The sequence below is a fragment of the Nicotiana tomentosiformis genome, chromosome 11 (genome assembly GCF_000390325.3).
Source record: "Nicotiana tomentosiformis chromosome 11, ASM39032v3, whole genome shotgun sequence".
NCBI lineage: Eukaryota > Viridiplantae > Streptophyta > Magnoliopsida > Solanales > Solanaceae > Nicotiana > Nicotiana tomentosiformis.
In genome coordinates, this window is record NC_090822.1 from 127,899,101 (window position 1) to 127,919,512 (window position 20,412).

The 20,412-nt window shown below is 38.2% G+C and overlaps 3 protein-coding genes across 3 annotated transcripts; 1 reads left to right on the forward strand and 2 right to left on the reverse strand.

Moving 5' to 3' along the window:
* Window positions 1–5,645: 5,645 nt before the first annotated feature.
* Window positions 5,646–8,657, forward strand: LOC104115661 (protein MET1, chloroplastic). The gene is made up of 7 exons (XM_009626335.4): window positions 5,646–6,119; window positions 6,775–6,881; window positions 7,030–7,124; window positions 7,232–7,308; window positions 7,703–7,823; window positions 8,088–8,147; window positions 8,239–8,657. The coding sequence occupies exons 1-7, from the start codon at window positions 5,752–5,754 to the stop codon at window positions 8,377–8,379; spliced, it is 969 nt and encodes a 322-aa protein (XP_009624630.1). The 5' UTR covers window positions 5,646–5,751; the 3' UTR covers window positions 8,380–8,657.
* Window positions 8,658–16,535: 7,878 nt separating this feature from the next.
* LOC104115666 (uncharacterized) lies at window positions 16,536–17,138 on the reverse strand. The gene has a single exon (XM_009626340.1). The coding sequence runs from the start codon at window positions 17,136–17,138 to the stop codon at window positions 16,536–16,538; it is 603 nt and encodes a 200-aa protein (XP_009624635.1).
* A 36-nt stretch (window positions 17,139–17,174) lies between these two features.
* Window positions 17,175–17,789, reverse strand: LOC104115667 (uncharacterized). The gene has a single exon (XM_009626341.1). The coding sequence runs from the start codon at window positions 17,787–17,789 to the stop codon at window positions 17,175–17,177; it is 615 nt and encodes a 204-aa protein (XP_009624636.1).
* Between the last annotated feature and the right edge of the window lie 2,623 nt (window positions 17,790–20,412).

Consider the following 20,412-nt stretch of genomic DNA (forward strand, 5'->3'; position numbering starts at 1 on the left):
CACAAAGGCCAAATATGACAAGCATCTCTTTCCAACCATACGTTGGGCCTTCAAATAAGAAATTACCCTGCTAGGAACAAGATCTAGAGAACCCCTCCATTCAACCTTTGGCAACCCTGGCATCGTCAACGTCACAATTTTTACGTGACAGTCCAGAATAGCATGACATGGACACAACCAATCCATACCTTGGATTATATCAAAATCAACCATACTGAATAATAAGAGATCAACTCTAGTCTCCAGTTCCCCAATAGTTACCACACACGACCGATACACACAATCCATAATAATAATATCGCCCACCAGTGTAGATACACGAACAGGGAAACTAAGGACTCACAGGGCATGTCCAGATAATGAGCAAAATACAATGATACATATGAATAAGTGGAACCAGGGTCAATTAATATAGAAGCCTCCTTGTGGAACACTGAAACAATACTTGTGATCACTGCATCTGAGGTAACAACATCTGGCCTGGCAGGAAAAGCATAGAATCGAGCCTGCCCGCCACCTGATCGGCCTCCCCCTCTTGGGCGACCCCTAGCTGCTTGACCCCCACCCCGTGCTGGCTGGGCGGGTGGTGGAACTGCTGGTGCTGGTGCCGTCAGTTGAGGACTCTGCTGTGGAGCCCCACTCTCTCTTGAAATGACCAAATTCTCCGCACTCGAAACAACCCCCCCCTGACGGAACTGCTGCTCCTGATAACCCGAAGAATTACCTGCAGAAGCTTGAGCGGACTAGGCATGATGAGAACTCTGTGCTGATAGTGCACTGAATAAAGATTGGCCTGAGTGAACACTGTAAGAACCGTGGATAGCTGATGCACCACGATGAACTAGACGACCGTCTGAGCGTGTTTGTAAGAGCAACCCCTACCGCGGTAAAACTGACCCCCTAAAGGAATACCGCTGTAATCACCTGGACCACGAGGCCTCTTAGTCTCTCTCTCTGTACGTTCCTGGATACGAACCATCTCTATCTGCCGAGCAATGTCCACTACCTCATCAAAAGTAGCACCAAATACTCTCTCCCTAGTCATAAGTAACCGCAGCTGATATGTGAGGCCATCAATAAACCTCATAATCCTCTCCCTATCAGTGGGAACCAACCAGACTACGTGACGAGCCAACTCAGAAAATCTCATTTCGTACTGTGTCACAGACATATCACCCTGGCGAAGCAGTTCAAACTGTCTGCGCAGCTCTTCTTTGCGGGACTAAGGCACGAACTTCTCCAAAATGACCATGGAGAACGACTGCCAAGTAAGGGGTGCTGCGCCAACAGGCCTACGCCTCTCGTAAGTCTCCCACCATCTGAGTGCAACCCAAAAAAAATGAAAAGTAGTGAATGCAACCCCATTGGTCTCCAGAATACCCACTGTTCGGAGCATCCGTTAACACCTATCCAAAAAACCCTGAGCATTCTCTGACTTCCCACCTCTAAAAGATGGATGTCGAAGCCTCTCAAATCTCTCAAGTATCCTCTGCTCATCATCTACCGTAACAGGAACTACCGGGGCCTGAGCAGCTGCAGTCGGCTGGGCTAGTAGTGCCCCCGGTATCTGAAGTCCCTATACTACCTGATCTGGAGTACGGGCAACAAGGGTATGAGTACCTCCCCCAGCCTGAGAAGTGGCAGGTGCGGCCTGAGCCGAAACCACCTGAGCTAGACCAGTGTAAGCTGCTAATATCTAGGCCAAAGTCTCATGAAGGCCCAAAATCTCAATGGGCATAGCTGGTGCCTGAGCTGATCCTGTCGTCTCGGCAATATCTGGAATCTGCTCCTGAGCTGGAGCAACTGGTGGTACTACAGGTGCTAGTCCAACTATGGTACGAACTACACCTCGACCTCTACATCGACCCCGGCCTCTACTACGACCCCGGCCTCTACCACGGCCCCGGCCTCTCGCGGCTCTAACTAGTGGCTGACTGTCCGATCTGGTAGTATGTGTCCTCACCATCTGTGAGAGAATAGACTAACAAAAATTTAGTTTCTGGAATCAACAAATTCGCATGACAGAATACAAGAAAGTGAATTTTTTTTTTCTAAGGCTTCTGCAGCCTCTTGAAGATAAGTAAGACGTCTCTATACCGATCCGCAAGACTCTACTAAACCTGTTCATGACTCGTGAGACCTATGTAATCTAGGCTCTGATACCAACTTGTCATAACCCAAAATCTGACCTGTCATGATGTCGCCTATCTCAATACTAGGCAAGCCGATAACATCAATAACCCCCCGATTTCCTTTAAGATTGAAAACATAATATCTAAATTTAGCGGAAGAAAAACTCACAAATACATATATAACACTTCCCAAAACCTGGTGTCACTGAGTACATGAGCATATATTATGAATACAAGTCTAGAAAATACGGTCTATAATAGTCTGAGATCAAATACAGTAAACAAAGAGATAGGGAAAGATATGAAAGGTCTGTGAAACACGACAGCTACCTCAGAATCTCCGGAATATCAACTTCGCGAAAGAATCAACACCCGCTATGTTCGGAAATACCCGGATCTGCACACGAAGTGCATGGTGTAGTATGAGTACAACCAACTCAGCAAGTAGCAATAATAAATAAGGAACTAAAAATAGTGACGAGTTATACAATTATAATTCATTTTCAGTAATTCCAGCAAAGAATAGACATGCTTTCAAATCCAGCAGTTTAAGTCAAATCAATTTATACAGTTCAAGTTCATGTAATCCAGATATTAAATCTTTCAGAGAATTTTACAACAATGACAGATAGGAACTAAGTGTAACAACAAATGAAAGCAAGTACAGCCTCTCAGGCAACAATCACTAAACTCGTCACAACAACTCAATTACTCGGCTCTCAGCCCTCAGCACTCAGCACTCACACTCAATGGGTACCCGAGCTCACTGGGGGTGTACAAACTCCGGAGAGGCTCCTACAACCCAAGCGCTATAATCTGTGCGGACAACTCATGTGCTGCACAGACAACTCACGTGCCATAATATAAATATTTGGATTCGCACGGCCAACTCACGTGCTGCACGACCAACTCACGTGCTATAGTATAATATAAGGATCCGCACGGCCAACTCACATGCTGCTTGGCCAACTCACGTGCAACAGTATGATATAAGGATCCGTACGGCCAACTCACGTGCTGCACGACCAACTCACGTGCAATAGTATAATATAAGGAACCGTAAGGTAAACTCACATGCTGTGGTATAATATCTCATAATAAGGCCTTCGACCTCACTCAGTCATAAAGCTCTCCAGTCTCTCGGGCTCTCAACAATTATAAAATTAGCCCAAACAACAATGATATGATACATCATTAATAAACAATAGAGACTGAGATAAAATAATCAAGTAAGCTGAGACTGAGTACAAAACAACAATTTAACCAGATAATTCAATATATACACGACCTCTGTGGGTCCCAACAATACCAACGTATAGCCTAAACATGGTTTCTAGCAAGACTTATAGTCAAGTTCCCACAACACATAGAGAGCACATAACTATCAACAAGTTATTCAGTTTTACAGTTTCCACGGGACGGACCAAGTCACAATCCCTCGGTGCACGCCCACACGCCCGTCACCTAGCATGTGCGTCACCTCCAAAGTAATCACATGATACCAAATTCCAAGGTTTCATACCCTCAGGACCAGATTTAAAACTATTACTTACCTCAAAGCTTGAAATTCTTTACTCTGCTATGCCTTTGCCTCGCAAATCGGCCTCCGAATGTCTCGAATCTAGTCACAAATAATTCGTTTCAGTCAATAAAATTTATTGGAATTAATTTCATATGAAAATATAATTTTCCCATAAAAATCCTAATTTTAACTCCAAAAATCGCCTGTGGGGCCCACGTCTCGGAACCCGACAAAAGTTATAAAATATGAACGCGCATTCAACCACGAGTACAATAATATAAATTTTACTCAAATCCGACATCAACTCGACCCTCAAATCTCCAAATTAAACCAAGAGGGTTTTCAAATTTTTCCAACTTAATTCATCAATTCAATGATAAAAACAACCATGAATTCGGGTAATTTAACCAATATTGAGTTAAGAACACTTACCCCATTATTTTTCTTGAAAAACTCCCGAAAATCGCCTCTTCCCGAGCTCCAATCTGTCAAAACTGACGAAGTCCCATTTCCAGAACTTAAACTCTCTGCCCAGACATTTGCTCTACGCGATCGCGAACATTCCCACGCGATCGCGAAGAACAATTTCCATCGCCCATATTTAACTCTATGCGATCACGGACTTTTCCACACGATCGCGATGCAAAACATCACTGACCTACATGATCGCGGACCTAACCATGCGATCGCGAAGCACAAACGCGTGATTTCCATTTCTGCCCCATTTCCTCTATGTGAACGCGACCTTCTTCATACTTTCGCGAATAACAAACTCACATAGCTACGCGATCGCGTCCCGTTTCACGCGAACGCGAAGCACAAAATATCACTGCCTCAAATTAACCCTACGCGATCGCAGATATCCCCATGCGATCACGTAGAACAAAACCCCCACTGACCAACTAAGCCTATGCGATCGCAGACGCATTCACGCGATCGCGTAGAAGGAAAACAACATCAGATATGATAAAATTCCTGCAAGTTGTTCAAGTCCAAATTTTTGATCCGTTAACCATCCAAAACTCACCCGAGCCCCTCGGGATCTCAACCAAATATACCAACAAGTCCTAAAACATCATACGAACTTAGTCGAACCCTCAAATCACCTCAAACAACGCTAAAAATATGAATTACACCCCAATTCAAGCCTAATGAACTTTGAAATTTCTAATTTCTACAAATGACTCCGGAACCTATCAAATCACGTTCGATTGTCCTCAAATTTTGCACATAAGTCATAAATGACATAACAGAGGTATTTTAATTTTTAAAATCGGATTCCGACCCCGATATCAAGAAGTCAGCCCCCCGATCAAACTTTTCAAAAATTAAACTTTCGACATTTCAAGCCTAATTCTACCACAGACCTCCAAATAATTTTTCGGACACGCTCCTAAGTCCAAAATCACCATACAGAGCTATTGGAATCATCAAAATTCAAATCCGAGATCGTTTACACATAGGTCCATATCCGGTCAACTTTTCTAACTTAAAATTTTCAATTATGAGACTAAGTGTTTCATTTCATTTCGAATTCCTTCCGGACCCGAACCAACTAACGCGGTAAGTCATAAAATAACTATAAAATATAAATTGAGCAGTAAATGGGAAACGGGGTTATGATACTCAAAACGACCAGCCGAGACGTTACAAACTCTTGAGTTTAGCTTGGAGAAGCTTGAATTCCAGCTTATAGAGTTTAACTATACATAACTTTGAACTCCATGACAAATTATTCTGTTTTAACTAAGGATAGTTTTATTTTAATTTATTTTCGTATTAAAAAATACATAGTTATTTTTAAACTACTTTATAAATGCTGGCTATTTGTTTTTAATTAAATAGCCCAAAAATGGCCAGCTCACGCTATGTTACATTCTGGGATTCCAAGAATGTCCGGATCCGATATTTGAGTCCGACAGCCCAAAATCTCAAACCCATCAATTCGTCGACGTGGCACCACAAATTGGAATCAAAGTGAAGAGGCTACTAGAGCCACTAGTCACAGCCATGGTAATCCTTTTGCAACAAAATGAAATCCTGAATGATCACTTTTGAAACAACAGCATTTGAAAAGCAAATCAAATTCATTTTTTCATGGCTTCTACCACTAGCAGCTACACCTCACTCTGTTCTTTGCTCAAGCTCAATCAAACCAAGCAAAACCCATCTTCCTGTTCTTTGCTTAAGGTCAAGAATCATCTGCCAGTTTTTAGGAGTTTCTGCAGTAGCCATTTGGGAAAAGCTTCAATCTTGGTGGTTAAAGCTCAGGCTGCAAAAGCAGAGGGGGGAAAAGAAGAGGAGGAAGAGAAGTACGAAGAGTATGAAGTAGAGATTGTGCAGCCTTACGGGCTGAAATTTACCAAAGGCAGAGATGGGGGTACTTACATTGACGCCATTGCCCCTGGAGGTTTTGCTGACAAGACTGGCATGTTCTCTGTCGGAGATAAAGTCCTTGCCACCAGGTATTCTCTCTTCCTTTCTCTATCTTTTTGTTTTTTTAATTCTCTAATGAAAGAACTAGAGTTTAACTGATTTCTTGACTTCGGTCGTTTTTATCTTGTTGTTATCCATACTTGTTGCCCACTACTTTATTTATTTTTTTAATTTTTTTTCCATCTGTTGTCCCGCCGATGTTCGTCCAAAACAGTCTCTCTATAGTCTCTCCGTCGTGGAAGGCTGCGTACCCTCCCAGACGACCCCACTTGTGCGAAATTACTGGCTTGTTGTTGTTGTAATTCTCTAATGAAAGTAAAGTACTTGTTTTTTTGCTGATTGCTAGTTGTTTTATGTGGCGTCGGAAAATAGTTACTATGAAGTTGTAACCCATCCATTATCCATGACTTGTCAAAACTAACTACTACCTTAGGTAGAGTTGTCATTCTAAGAGTTAAAGAAATTAAAAGGAGAAGGATAGGGCAGATAGAAATTTTTAGCATTTCTGTGTTATAAAAAGTTAAAAACTGGGCTGCCGAGGAAACTTTCATAATGCGTTATGTTACTGTGGATGTGGCTTAATCTGTGTTTCACGTGCGGTTTTTTGTACATTTGATGGTATTTATGCATGCACAAAATAGCATGCCAAAGAATGTGATTGAAACAATGTCAAAATCTGTTCAGTGCAGTGTTTGGAGAAGAAATATGGCCCGCTGCTGAATATGGAAGAACAATGTACACTATCAGACAGAGAATTGGACCTTTGCTCATGAAGATGCAAAAGAGATATGGTTAGTTGATTGAACTGATCTAAGCCAGCACTGCTTCACTTGGTTTCGTGCTGATTATTCCTTTATATGTTAGCTATATCCCTCTCACCTCATACTCATATAAATCGCTTTCCTTAGCCTTTTTATACCGTCCACCATTATTTCTCAGGGAAGGTGGAAGAAGCAGGTGAATTGACAGAAAAGGAAATTATCAGAGCAGAAAGGAATGCTGGTTTCATTAGTGATAGAGTTAGGGAGATTCAAGTGAGTAAAGAAGTTTCAAATTCCACGTATACACGATTACACCGAAATTACTATTTAGACATTTGCCTTGCCTTTGCATGTGATGCCTCAAACTCTGATGTTCTCAGTTGACAAATGCTCGGAGGAAGAAAGAGCAAAAGGAGCAAAGAGAAAAGGATCTTCGTGAAGGACTGCAACTCTCTAAGTAAGGCTGAAGCAATCATTTGATTGGTTCTGTACTCTCCAATCTTTTACATACCTACCATATGGGTATTTTCAAAATTGTCAAGAACATATATTTCTTTGATCTGAGGGTCTACCGGAAACAACCTCTCTACCTTCTCAAGGTAGGGGTAAGGTTTGCGTACACACTACCCTCCCTAGACCCCACTTGTGGGATTCCACTGAGTTTGTTGTTGTTGTTGTTGTTGTTGTTGTTTCTCATGCTAGCACTGGCTTATAGTCAATCATGTAAAAAAGGTTCATATTTCTGGATTGTTGGCTTCCTGTATGCATTACATATGCAGGTGTTGGGATAGTAATATTAATGCCATGCATATAACGTTTTGATTTTTCTTCTTTGTATTGACTGGTAAAAGGAATGGCAAATATGAAGAAGCACTAGAAAAATTTGAGTCTGTGTTAGGATCAAGACCAACTGGAAATGAAGCTGCTGTGGCAAGTTACAATGTTGCCTGTTGTTATTCCAAGCTTAATCAGGTAAGTATTAGTACTTTCAACAAAATCGTATTTCTATTATTAGGTTTACATTCACCTGCAAACCTTTGGCTAATTTTATTCAGTAGTACCCACCATTTTGATTGGAAGCTGACCTTTCTCGAATTTTAAAATGCTGCCTGCATATTTTGTTTGAGTAGGCTGAGCTTTTAACTGACCATGAATTCGTTTTGATAATAAATTGCTCTTATAAACTGGATCTTGGTTCTTGAAATGACTCTCTTTAGTCTTTACCTCCTATGATAGCTTCAAGCAGGGTTATCTGCCTTGGAGGATGCAATGGATGCAGGATTTGAAGATTTTAAGGTACATGAGAAAAAGAGACATGCAAAAAGTTTGCAGGAAATTGTACGGTGTAGTACCTGATTAAAAATTTTCAAATGCTGCTTGTTAACAGAGAATCAGGACAGACCCTGATCTTGCCAATCTAAGGACGTCTGCGGATTTTGAGTCTCTCATGAAGAAGTTCGATGAATCTTTCATTAACGAGAATGCCATCAATGCGATTAAGTCCCTGTTTGGCTTCAACAAGAAATAGAGGCAGCAGCATGTCTGTAAACTGAAACTGAATTGCCAATAGCCCAACATTCGGATTTCGGGTAGCTTACTTTGAGATCCATGCACATATAAGGCAAAAGGTATGGATCTGCAACAAACTATGCTCCCGTTTTGGATTTTGTTTATAAGGTGAGTTAGAGATATCAAATTACTATCTGATTATTTATTGTTTATCTCAATTGTATTACACTATGGTCAATCCCTTGTAATTATAAGATTCGCATTCTGAATATGAAAAGATTCAATTTGAAACCTACAGATCCAATCCATTTTGTTCTCCAGACTTCATCACGTATTACATGCTCTTAATTTGGTCTTGTACATACGACATAGGCATCCATCCAATGTTTTAATGGGGATGATTAGTTGATTTAAAACTTACTAACCAGCTAAAACCATGACCATTAGGATTATCAGATATGGAACAATTATACCCTCCGTTAAAAGTTGGTAGCATAAATGTCACCATTTGGGCACATCTTGCCCATTTCCACTAACAGACCCAATTTTGAGATTTTAATCTTTTCTAAAATCTTATTTAAAATATCATATGTCACACTTATTCCTCTCTTTCTTTTACAAGACCCCTCCCTTACGTTTATATCCCACCAACCCCCTTTTTAATTTTTTTTTGTTCTCTTTTTCCTTCATCTCTTTTCAATTTCCATTAGAGAACCTCACCAGACCTCCGCAAAGGCCCCATTAAAAAATTTTCTATACAAAATTTCTCTCTTCCTTGTTGTTTTCCACTAGAGAAAAGAAACAAAAAAGTAATATCAGCAAACCCTTCATAGGATGGATCATCAACGTAGAATCCTGTTGGATGAAGAGAATCCATACTTCAATGGAGGTACAAACCATCCTAGCATGACCATTTAACAACAACGAGAATTCTTTGGCTATTCTAACAAATATCATGTTGCCAACCGCATGGATCATAGAAGTGCAAGCTCAAATGTGGAGAAGGTAATGCGGAAAAAGACTACTTCACAGAAAAAAACTCCACTAAAGATACAGTTGTAGCAACTGAGATGGACATGCTCGTCTTTAGTCTGGTATGGTAACTCTTGGCTCGTCTTTAGTCTGGTTAATTCAGTAAAAAAAGAAGACCAACTAAAAGTCATTAAAGAATCATTTTTGTAAGAAATCTTTAAAGAGTTCAGCCGATCCGATCGTTCTGCCAATGCTACTAGTTAACTGGTATTTTATACTAGATCAGTCAATTATAAAGGTCGATTAAAAATGAAAAAGCTAATACTATAATGAAAGGTGGCTTTAGGAAAAATAAGAATATTTAGAGTAAGAAGAAAGAGGAGGAGTAAAAAAAGGGGGTTGGATGGGGTATAAAAATCAGGGTAGAGGAGTGGTGGGATCTTGAAAAAAAGGGGCTATATATTAATTTCAGGTGTCATTTAAAAATGGGATAAAATTATATTTGGAATTTAAAAAAATTTAAAATTGAGTCTGTTAGTAGGAAAGGGCAAAAATATGCCTAAATGGTTATGACTGGTGCATTTATGCTACCAACTTTTAAAGGAGGGTATAATTATTTATTTCGTATAATAGAAGGACAATTTTGGCCCTTGTGTCAGATATATTCATCCTTTTTCTCTAATTCCAGATCCAGGTCTTGGATTTCTAGCTAGGCTAAAAAACTAGATGCACAGAATCTAGAGAATTGTGATTTGTATTACTATATTATATTAAGGCAAAGGGTCAAAATTATCCTTCTATTTTATTATATTGTTCGCATCTATCCTGTTATACTAAGGGACACATCTACCATCGCTGTTACCAAACTTTATAAAAATATCCTCAATCTAACATAAAACCACCACATTAAAAAATGACCTTTTTTTATTAAAAAAAATCCATAATCCGTCAAACCCGTGTAGTTCTTCCTCACAAATTGGTCATTTCCTTGGTACTCATTACCTCTGTGTTTCCCTACGAAATCTTGCAAAGAACTAACACTTTTATGCATTGATTCGATCTGTCTTTCTGCTAGAAATCAAATAAACATTGTATTTGAGAAATTGCTCTAAGCTCTGCATAACCAAAGTTAGAGCAGCATAAGCAATTTCCTGCTATCTTCTAGTTGACATCAACCTTAAGAATAGTGGACACAGAACAAAAATGAGAAAGTAAGAGGAAACTGGAAAGTGGTAAGCTTCAGTTTTTCAAATTGATCTGTTGGTGGTTGACTGGAAAGGCTTAACCAGTGAGTTCCAGAAATGGTTATCAAAAATTAGACTAACCCCACTTCGGTGCAGAATATTTGATTGCTTGTTTTCTATTCTTTTTCGACAAGTCAGATATCTGAGCCTAGTTATGAACGAATCTTGCTGAGAATTTCACAGAATAAGTATATTGCATGACTTGGTAATAAGCTAAGCAAAAGTGACAGCGTTTAGTTGAAAAATTCCTTAGTATTCGATCACCAATTCACTCAGTCACTTGTTTAATTAACGGGTTAACGGATCATGGTTATGGGTTAAAGGGTTTTTTAAAAATAAAAAAAGGGTCATTTTTTAGTCAGGTGGTTTTTGTTAGATTGAGAGTATTTTTATAAAGTTTGGTAAAAGCAAGGGTAGATGTGTTCCGGTACTATAACGAAGGATAGATGTGAATAATATATCAAAGTACAAGGGTAAATTTGCCCTGTCCCCTTATATTAAACTTCTCTATTTTGCTCATTGAAAAGCTAAACACTAGAGCAAGAAAGAGCTGGTCCAGAATCTGCATGAGGGTCCTAATTTAGCCTATAGAATGTTTCCCACTATATATATGTATCTTGTCTAACTAAATTAGCAAAATCAGTAAATTAATATTTATAACTATTTCAGATACTATTTGTTTAATGCTCACAGTTATTTTTGTAATAAAGACATGTCAAGTTTTGATCAGGAGAACAGAATGGTTGTTCATTACCTCCTAATAGTTACTAATTCAATAAACGATGCCAATAGAATTTTTTTTATATTAATTATTTGCGATAGTGTGTTCTGATCAACAAGCTTTGTTGGACAAAATAATAACTAGATCCTCACATAAGTTATGTCAATTAGATACAGAGAATGTAATACCAGAAATCACATTAGTTATACTGAAAATCAAATGTTACGTTAGTTATGCAAAGATTAAATTAGTAATATAAAATTTTATATGTTACAGACCAGACACTGTATAGTCAATTAAGCGGAATCTTATACCGGGAGTTTTTCCCCTATACCTTAAACCAAATGACCACTCATACTTTTGTAGTCGTATGATTATATGCTCTATCACGTTGTTATAAATATTTTGGTTTAAATATACCCGTCGTAATATTTTGGTTTCAAATATACCCCTGTTGTTATATTATTGGTTCAAATATACCCCTTTTTCGTTAAGTTTGTCAAAGTGGATATCCAATCCTACATGACACTTACATTTGATGAGGTGAATGCTACGTGACATGCCACTTAACCCATTTTATCCCTCCCTTCTATTTCTTTTCACCATTTATAAAATTTTCCTCCCCTCCACCACCATTGCCACCATTACCGCCATGAACAATATTATATTTTTAAGTTTAGTCTTTTATATATGTTTGTTTCTCCACTCATCGCTCGCATTGAATTCAATGCAATCCGAAGGTTTTCGTATTCCAGGTGAAGTTCTCTTCCTCGAGAAACTAGATAATCTATTTATGTATTACTAGAGTGCGTGATATTGGGGTGAGGATTGAAGTATTTTCTTGCAGACCCAGGTGCTCAAAGCATTTACAAATGGGCAGCATTCAGTCTCATACTGTTAAGATACTTCGATTTGGTCTGAGTTGATTAGCTGAAAATTCAATATAGTTCATGGTATCGGTTATAGTGGCAATGGTGGTGGAGGAGAAGAAAATTTTAGTGGTGGAAAAATAATAAATTTTAGTGGTAGAAAAACAAATAGAGGAGAGGGGTTTAATGGGTTAGGGGCGCTGGGATAGCATGCTACGTGGCATCCACCTCATCAAATATCAGTGCTACGTAGGATTAGATGTCCACCTTGGACAAACTTAATGGAAGAGGGGTACATATGAACCAATAAGTATTACGACAGGGGTATAGTTGGACCCAAAGTATAATGAAAGGTATATTTCAATCGTTTCTCATAGTATAAGTGTATATTTGGACCTTTTCCATAGTTAGTTCATAGAACTATACTACAATAAATAGAACTATACTACATTAAACAAATGAACGGAAAAATTGTATTCGTAATGATTTGTTTAGTACATCCCCACGGTAAATATTTACCCGCACCAGGTATTTACACCCATCCAATAAACTAATAACACATGTCACATTATTTAACTACAAGTATTAGTCTTTAATCATAGTTAATTATCATGTATTTTTCATATCATCTTAAATAATAATATTAAAAATACTTAATAGAGTCTTGCAAAGCTCCGGTCTAGATCTATAACGTTAATGAATGATGTCATTAATTTCTTGTTCACTTTCTGTGTCATCACTGCCTCTACAAATACACAAATTAATTTTTCTTCTACTAGGGTAATTATCATTATTTATATATATATTTTAACTTTGAAAAATATATTAAACATTTTAAACTTAACAAAGAAGCATTTACTTTAGCATACTCTCAGTGGAACACATATGAAGATTAACAAATGAAAAAACTTTACGAAATAGAACTTTGCTTTGCACAGTTATATTGTTTCAGTATTTACTTTAGCATACTCCTCTTGATGACGCAAAACTTTAGAAGTAGATCGGATCAGAAATAAAAGAACGCCATAAGAAGACATGAATAAAAGAAATGAGAACTAAAAAACTGATGGCAACACTGATTCTTTTTAATTTATGTTAGTATGACTTAATTCTATTTTTTATTTTTTATTTATTTAAAATAAGACTCCTAATAGACCTTATATTGTGTTCTATGGTTAACTTAACTACATTAGGTGTAAACACCCGGTGTGGATAAGTTTTATCCATCCCCACTATAGGAATATAAATGAATATATTACCATGTACAATAGTATTGTTTCGTGTTTTTGGGTTATAAAAGGGAAGTAATATGCCAATATTTTTTTTAGCAAATATACCACTAGGCAGTTTGCCTAGCGGCTAATATATATATATATATATATATATATATATATATATATATATATATATATAATTTCCAATACTTGGGTCCAAAACTTACAAGATGTCCTAACCAATATAAAAGAAGCAATATACTACTAGCTACGACTATGAATAAGAAAACTAAGTCTAATGAGCTAGCTATTACAAAGTAGAAGAATATATGCTTCCAAATCCAAGTAGTGTAAGTGAATCCAAAAGCCAAGGGTAAAGACCAAGTAGCACCTCTAATGCTCTCATCATGCGCCATAGTATGCATTCCATTGAACAAGATTTCAATCGACAAGGCTAATGTGGATTCCAGATAATTACACCACTGTTTTGAAGCAATCCAGAACTCCCAAGAAAATATGTTGTTCCAACATGATCTCTTTCCATATGAACTCCATTTCCAACATAAGAAGTCATCAGTAGCTGCATATGTTCCATTATGTATAACCAACTGCTTGCCTATCGAATAGATTTTGCATACTGTCCTTTCAGCTCCAGGTTGAGTGTGATGGCACACTAATACCACTGAAAACTGATGAAACAATACATAACATGAAAGAGATAGTAGAAGCATCAACTGGTGATTCATGACACTGTCCAGTGTAGCTATGCACTGTCCAACTTCAATAAAAAACAATATCCAGTATGTAGACAAATCCTCATATATCAATATGTCCCAATCCTTAAGAATCCATAGTGTAACACCTTGTAAGCTTATGTAAAATGCTATAATGTACCTGTTTGCCTTACCATTTCTGAATACTGCTAAACTGCCCCCAAAATAAGCATGGTAACATGCTAATACCACTAGGAAGCAATCTAGCAACATCCAGACATATACAATACAAAATCATGAGGCAAGATGAGGCAATGCATAATAAGGTGTGATCATCAATCGGGTTATTTTCTCTTGGCAACCCTAACTCTAAGGTTAGGTATTTGTGCTTTGTCCATGTTCAACAATGTCTTTCCTGCAGAAGGTAATTCATGATATGAGTTAAAAGTGATTGTACCTGCAAAAGAAAAAACTAGGTTAGCTAAAAAGTCAGCCACAACATTGCCCTCCCTTAGCACATGCTAAACGAGCACATTGAAAGTGCTCTTGATCTCCTTAATCTTCTTCACTTCTCCCCCTATACACCAATGAGATTCCCATTCACCCTCAATTATCCTCTTCATACCAATGAATCAGTCTCCAGAATAAGAGGGTGCAACTGCTTTTCAATACAATACATCAAGCCTGCTATTATTGCCTTAGCTTCTGCCACAATGTTAGTAGTTTTCCCTATCTCTACTACCTTGGCAAACATCAAGTCACCCTCACAATCACGTACACAAAATCTATAAGAGCTAGGACCAGGGTTACCTCTTGATGCACCATCAGTATTACACTTGAACTAACCCTCATAAGGAAGCTGCCATATTACTCTTTTGGTTATCACAAATGGTTTGTATCCTTCAAAATATCTGATCATGTCTGGCCATAGTAATGAAATGCTTGAGAGCCATGAATACCTCACTCTAGCTAGGTAATGCAATGTATTATTCACCTCATGAATCACCCTGTTGCAAGATATTGTGCCCCCATTCTTCATAATGTTTTTCCTCTTCCAAAGCTCCCATGTGATCACAGCTGGAGCTGCTTGAAATAGTGGCCTGAGTTTAGGACAACATTTTGCATTCCACTTTAGGTATTTCCTTTAAATTGTACCACAGTAGGTATTTCCTTTTTACAGTACTCATTCCACATAAATTTTTTCCATAATAACTTTGATGTTCTAAACTTCTACCACAACTTGGCAAACAAAGCTTTAGATACATCAAGGAGTGATCTAAAACCAAGTCCCCTTTCTTCCTTTGGCAAACACAAATTAAGCCATTTGGACCAGTGTCTGCTTCTTCCTTCCTCTTTATTACACCAGAAAAATCTAGCAAAAGTCTTGTGCAAATGTTTCAATACATTATCAGGAGGATCTAATACTAAGAGGATATGAGTTGGCATGCTTTGCAGTACACTAGATATAAGTGTTGCCTTGCCACCAAAAGACAACAACTTTCCTTTCCAGGAATGCAATTTTGCTTTTACCTTCTTAATAACATCATTGTAATAATCCTTCCTCCTCCTTGTATAGAAAATATGAAAACCTAGGTAAATAAATGGAAACTCACCTTTTTGGAAACCTGTAATTGCGCCCACAGAAGAAGAGAGGGATCCTGCCACATTGGCATGCATATAGTAAGAGCTTTTAGACTTGTTGATCAGCTGCCCAGAAGTTTTCTCATACTGAGTAAACACCTCAACTATCTTTCCCAGAGAGTAAGGAACAGCAAAAGCAAATATGATTGTGTCATCAGCATAAGCCAAGTGATTCAAAGGGTCTGTCCACTTTGGCATTCCAAATCCTTTGAACCTTTTATCCTCAACCAGTTTATTCAATGATCATGATAGCACCTCAGCTGATAGAATGAATAATGCTGGAGATAAAGGGTCACCTTGCTTGACCCCTCTTGTAGACTTAAAGAAACATGAAGCTTGACCATTAACTAGTACTGATTACTAGTTTTTTGAGAGCAAATTCCATATCATATTGATGATGTTTTCAGCAAATCCTATCTTCCTCAGAACGTGTAATAGATACTTCTATGAAACCCTATCATAAGCCTTAGCCATATCTTGTTTGATCATCAAATTTGCAGGCTTTCCCCTCAACCTAATATTAGTGACAATCTCCTGTGTCAATAGAATATTCTCAAAGATGCTTCTCCCCTTTACAAATCCAGATTGATTAGAAGAGATCAAGGAAGGAAGTATCTTTTCCAATCTATCATGTAGCACCCTTGAGATCACTTTATTTATAAAATTGCTTAGACTTATGGGCCTTAAGTCTGAGAATGTGTTCACCACTGGCTTCTTAGGCAGCAATACAAGGTTGGTATGTGTAATTGATTTAGGCAATGAAGCACCTCCATAGAAGACCTGCAGCATTCTGTATATGTCTTATCCTATGATATCCCAGCACTCCTGGTAGAAGATCCCAGTGAAACCATCAGGTCCACTTGCACTATCACCATTTAAAGCAAAGACATCCCCTTTAGCCTCTTCAATAGTTGGCATCCTACATAGCTCCAAATGTTTCTCCAATGTCACCATTGAAGGAACATTATATAACAACTCAAAGCTATTAAGATCATTCTCCCGAGTGAACTGATTTTGAAAGAATTCCACTGTTGCATTGGCCATTAATTCCTGTGATTCAATCCATCCTCCAACACCATCCTGGATCCTTTTCAATTGTAGTTTTTGCCTCTTGCCATTGAGATGGTTGTGGAAAAATCTAGTATTTCTATCACTTTCTGCAAACCATGTCATGCCTGCTTTTTGCTTCCAGTATTGTTCCTCAATGCTCAAGTATTTCTTCAGTTCTGCCTGTGCCTTTTGAAGAACAATTCTATTCTCTATGGTTGGTTCTTCCTCAAACAACATCTCCTTAATTCTCACTACATCTTCCCTAATAGCCACCTTCTTGAATATGTCACCATATGTCAATTTACTCCATTTGGATAATGCTATCTTTACCCTATTCAATTTCTTCTTGAACATCAGGAAAGGATCCCCGATAAAATCATCCACCTAATTCTATCTAATAACCTCCTTAAAAGTGTCATGCTTTGACCAAAAGTTGAGAAATTTGAAAGGCTTCATAAACTGCCTTGCATTATCTCCACAACTCATCAACAGATGTGCATGATCTGAGCCTGTTCTTATAAGGTGTTCTACATCAATATCAGAAAAAAGATTTTGGAAAGGTAGATTGACAAAGATCATGTCCAACCTCTTAAAAATACACTGTGCATTAGGTCTCCTATTCCACCATGTAAAAGGACTTCCTTTATAACCAAGATCAAACAAACCACATGAGTTCACACAAAATGCAAAGTTCTCATATTCTGGAGGATACATTGGAAGGCCACCTAACTTTTCTTCTTCACTCAACACCACATTGAAGTCTCCCCTAACCAACCAAGGTAACTCCATGTCACTAGCAAGATAGTACAAGCTGTCCCATAATTCCAACCTCTCAAGTGATGAGCATTTAGAATAAACAAAAGTCATCATAATATACTTACCAATAACTTGATGATAGACCTTGATAGTCACCTGCTGCTCAACATCAATCAATAATTCCCACTCCACAACACTATCAAAGAATAGCCAGATTTTCCCATTAATATTTGAATAAGCAACATCCATTCCTAACCTTCTCTTATACCTCTGAATATGTCCAGCTTTCGAAATGGTTCCATAAGAGAAACAATGAAGAAACCATACTCCCTATGCATATTAATCACCCTCTGAAAGGCCTGCTGGGTTCTCACAGACCTTATATTCCAGATCAAGGTTTTAATTATCATTTAGTAGTTGAGGCTGCCCTCTTGGGCAAAATTCTTTTAGGTTGAAGTGGCTCTTTGTTCTGTGCTTGCTTCCTCCCCTTCTTACCACTCTTTTCATTAAACCTATGTGATAAATCAGCCTCCTTAGCTACATCTTTGAAATTACCTGCTGTTGATTCATCATCACCTTCATCTTCAAACTGCCTTTGCTCCACCATTACATTTTGAATATCAACTGGAATCATATTGTGTGTGATTATATCATGAATTATTTGATTAGGTAGCTGCAATGGTACATTAATTTGAATCTGCATTAGCTCCCCAGTACCTGAAGCACATGCCATTGGCAATGCTTTAATAGCTCAAGTGTTCTTCAAAACTATAGCCTGTTCAATTCCATGTGTATCATTCATTGATGCCTTCCTTAGTGCCTCAGAATTCTTCTCCATGACTCCCATATTCTCCTGCATCACCTTAAATTGAAGCTGAACTCAAATTAGGGTTTACAGTAGCAGACAGTGCATGAATTACTATTCCATTGAGATCAACTAGCTTCCCATCAACTGGTTTTTGATTTGACCTCACTGTATCATCTAGGACCTTTGTAGGAACATTCTCCAATTGATTATCACCTGAAATTTCCACCGGATCACCCTCAACAGTAGCCAAAACCTCCACAGCTCCCTTAGGGTTTACTATTACATTGGCCTGTCTCTTAGCTAGAGCTTCGTCAGTTGACTTTCTATTTGAATTACGTTCCTTGGGTTCTTCTAAATCTCCTCCAGTTGGCAAATTACTTTTTTGAGTGTTTGGTTGTTGAGAATCATCAACCATAGTTTCCAGTAAACTAGGGTTTACTGTAGCATTGAAGCTTTTTACACCTACTGCTTGTTCTTGGCTATTGCCTATGCTTTCCTCCTTTCCTGATGTTGTTTTTGTATCTGTTTGTTCCTCCATAATTTCCACCCCATCACTCCATAATGGTTTCCCCGAGTTAACCTCCTGAATCTCCCTATTCTTATTTGATTCCTCAAGAGTTTGAGATGGAATATCCTGCCAGGAATGGTTCACAGGAATATTGAGTTGTCTAAGCTCTTCCTTGTTAGTACCAAAATGCCTATGCACCCACTCCAATGTCGACTCCCTCATATTAGCCTCCTCAATCCCAGCATTAGGAGGATTAGGAACATTATCCTTAGCGACACTTTGAATCCCATTCCCCATAGGTTTGGCAATCCTAGTAGGTGTAGGATTCACATTCTTCTCCATATTTGACTTGGTTTTCTCAGAATCCAGCACTTTTTCAACTGCTTCTTGCTTCACACATTTTTGTTCTTTAATTTCTCCTTGCTTAACAATTGAAATTTTCTTATTCTTTTGCACTGGATTTTGATTATTCCCCAGTTGATTCAGCTTCTTCTTTCCAGTTGCACCTTTAATTTCCTTGCCATCAATGATCCTCAAAACAGCCTGGTCTGATTCTTCAACTTCCAGTACATCAAAAGAGTTCTTGATTGCTTCTACATCCTCCTTGGCCTTCCCTTTCAATTTATCACCCTCCTTGTCATTGGCAACATCAATAATGTGCCTATTCTTATCTATTTGATATCTATTCTTTCTCCTTTGCATCCATTCTTGGTTTGCCGGATTAGGAATAGGCTTTCCCAATACTTTGCCACTAGACAACACCTTAGAAGTGTTAGCTGTAGTACCTACTATATCTTTTTTAGTGTTAATATTCTCAGCAACTTCATCAAATCTCCTATGTAATTCTGGGTGAATTACCCAACATTCCACTTCATTATGACCTTGTTTCTTGCAAGTCTTGCAATACTTAGGCATGCAATCATATTTTATTTTAATCCATTTAAATTATTCTGGCCTAGATTCATCCCCTTCTTCAACTATTTTAATATGTTGTGGAAATTTAGATAGTAAGTTAACCTCCACATTCACTTTTGCACAGCTAGGTCTAGTACCATTTTGTATTGCAAGATCAACATGTAAAGGATTACCAACAACACTAGCCAATAAAAATACACATTCCTTACCAAAGAAATTGGGTGGCAACTCCGAAAAACTAATCCAAGCTACTGCAATGGGAGCCTCCTCATCAGGTGTCCACCAAAGGTTTTACTTCGTGCATCGCATCTGCCACATCTCAGCTTGAGTTTTTAGGTAAAAAGATGGATTTCAAAGAAGATGAACATAGTCTTCCATTAACAACAACCTTATCAATACATGATTGTCTTCTATTAAGCCAATCGAACATGCTCATTTAATCTCACATTGAATGGGAATCACTTTGCGTAATTCACTGATGACAGGCTTCCCATAGGAAAATTTTCCAAGAACTGCTAATTGAAGACCTTGTTGTACGATGGATTGTTTAACCTCTTGCTTCTTCCACTTCACCACTGGCTCACCATGAAGCAACTCGACAGGTTTTATGGGAAGTTTAGCTAGTGTTTGCATGGGCGCAT

Bases quoted from the DNA above. Each gene is read 5' to 3' on its own strand.
- LOC104115661 (XM_009626335.4), top strand. From the start codon at position 5,752: ATGGCTTCTACCACTAGCAGCTACACCTCACTCTGTTCTTTGCTCAAG. The intron at 7,309-7,702 runs GTAAGGCTGAAG...GACTGGTAAAAG, and splicing joins GAAGGACTGCAACTCTCTAA to GAATGGCAAATATGAAGAAG. The intron at 8,148-8,238 runs GTACATGAGAAA...GCTTGTTAACAG, and splicing joins CAGGATTTGAAGATTTTAAG to AGAATCAGGACAGACCCTGA.
- LOC104115667 (XM_009626341.1), bottom strand. From the start codon at position 17,789: ATGGATGTTGCTTATTCAAATATTAATGGGAAAATCTGGCTATTCTTT.
- LOC104115666 (XM_009626340.1), bottom strand. From the start codon at position 17,138: ATGTTCAAGAAGAAATTGAATAGGGTAAAGATAGCATTATCCAAATGG.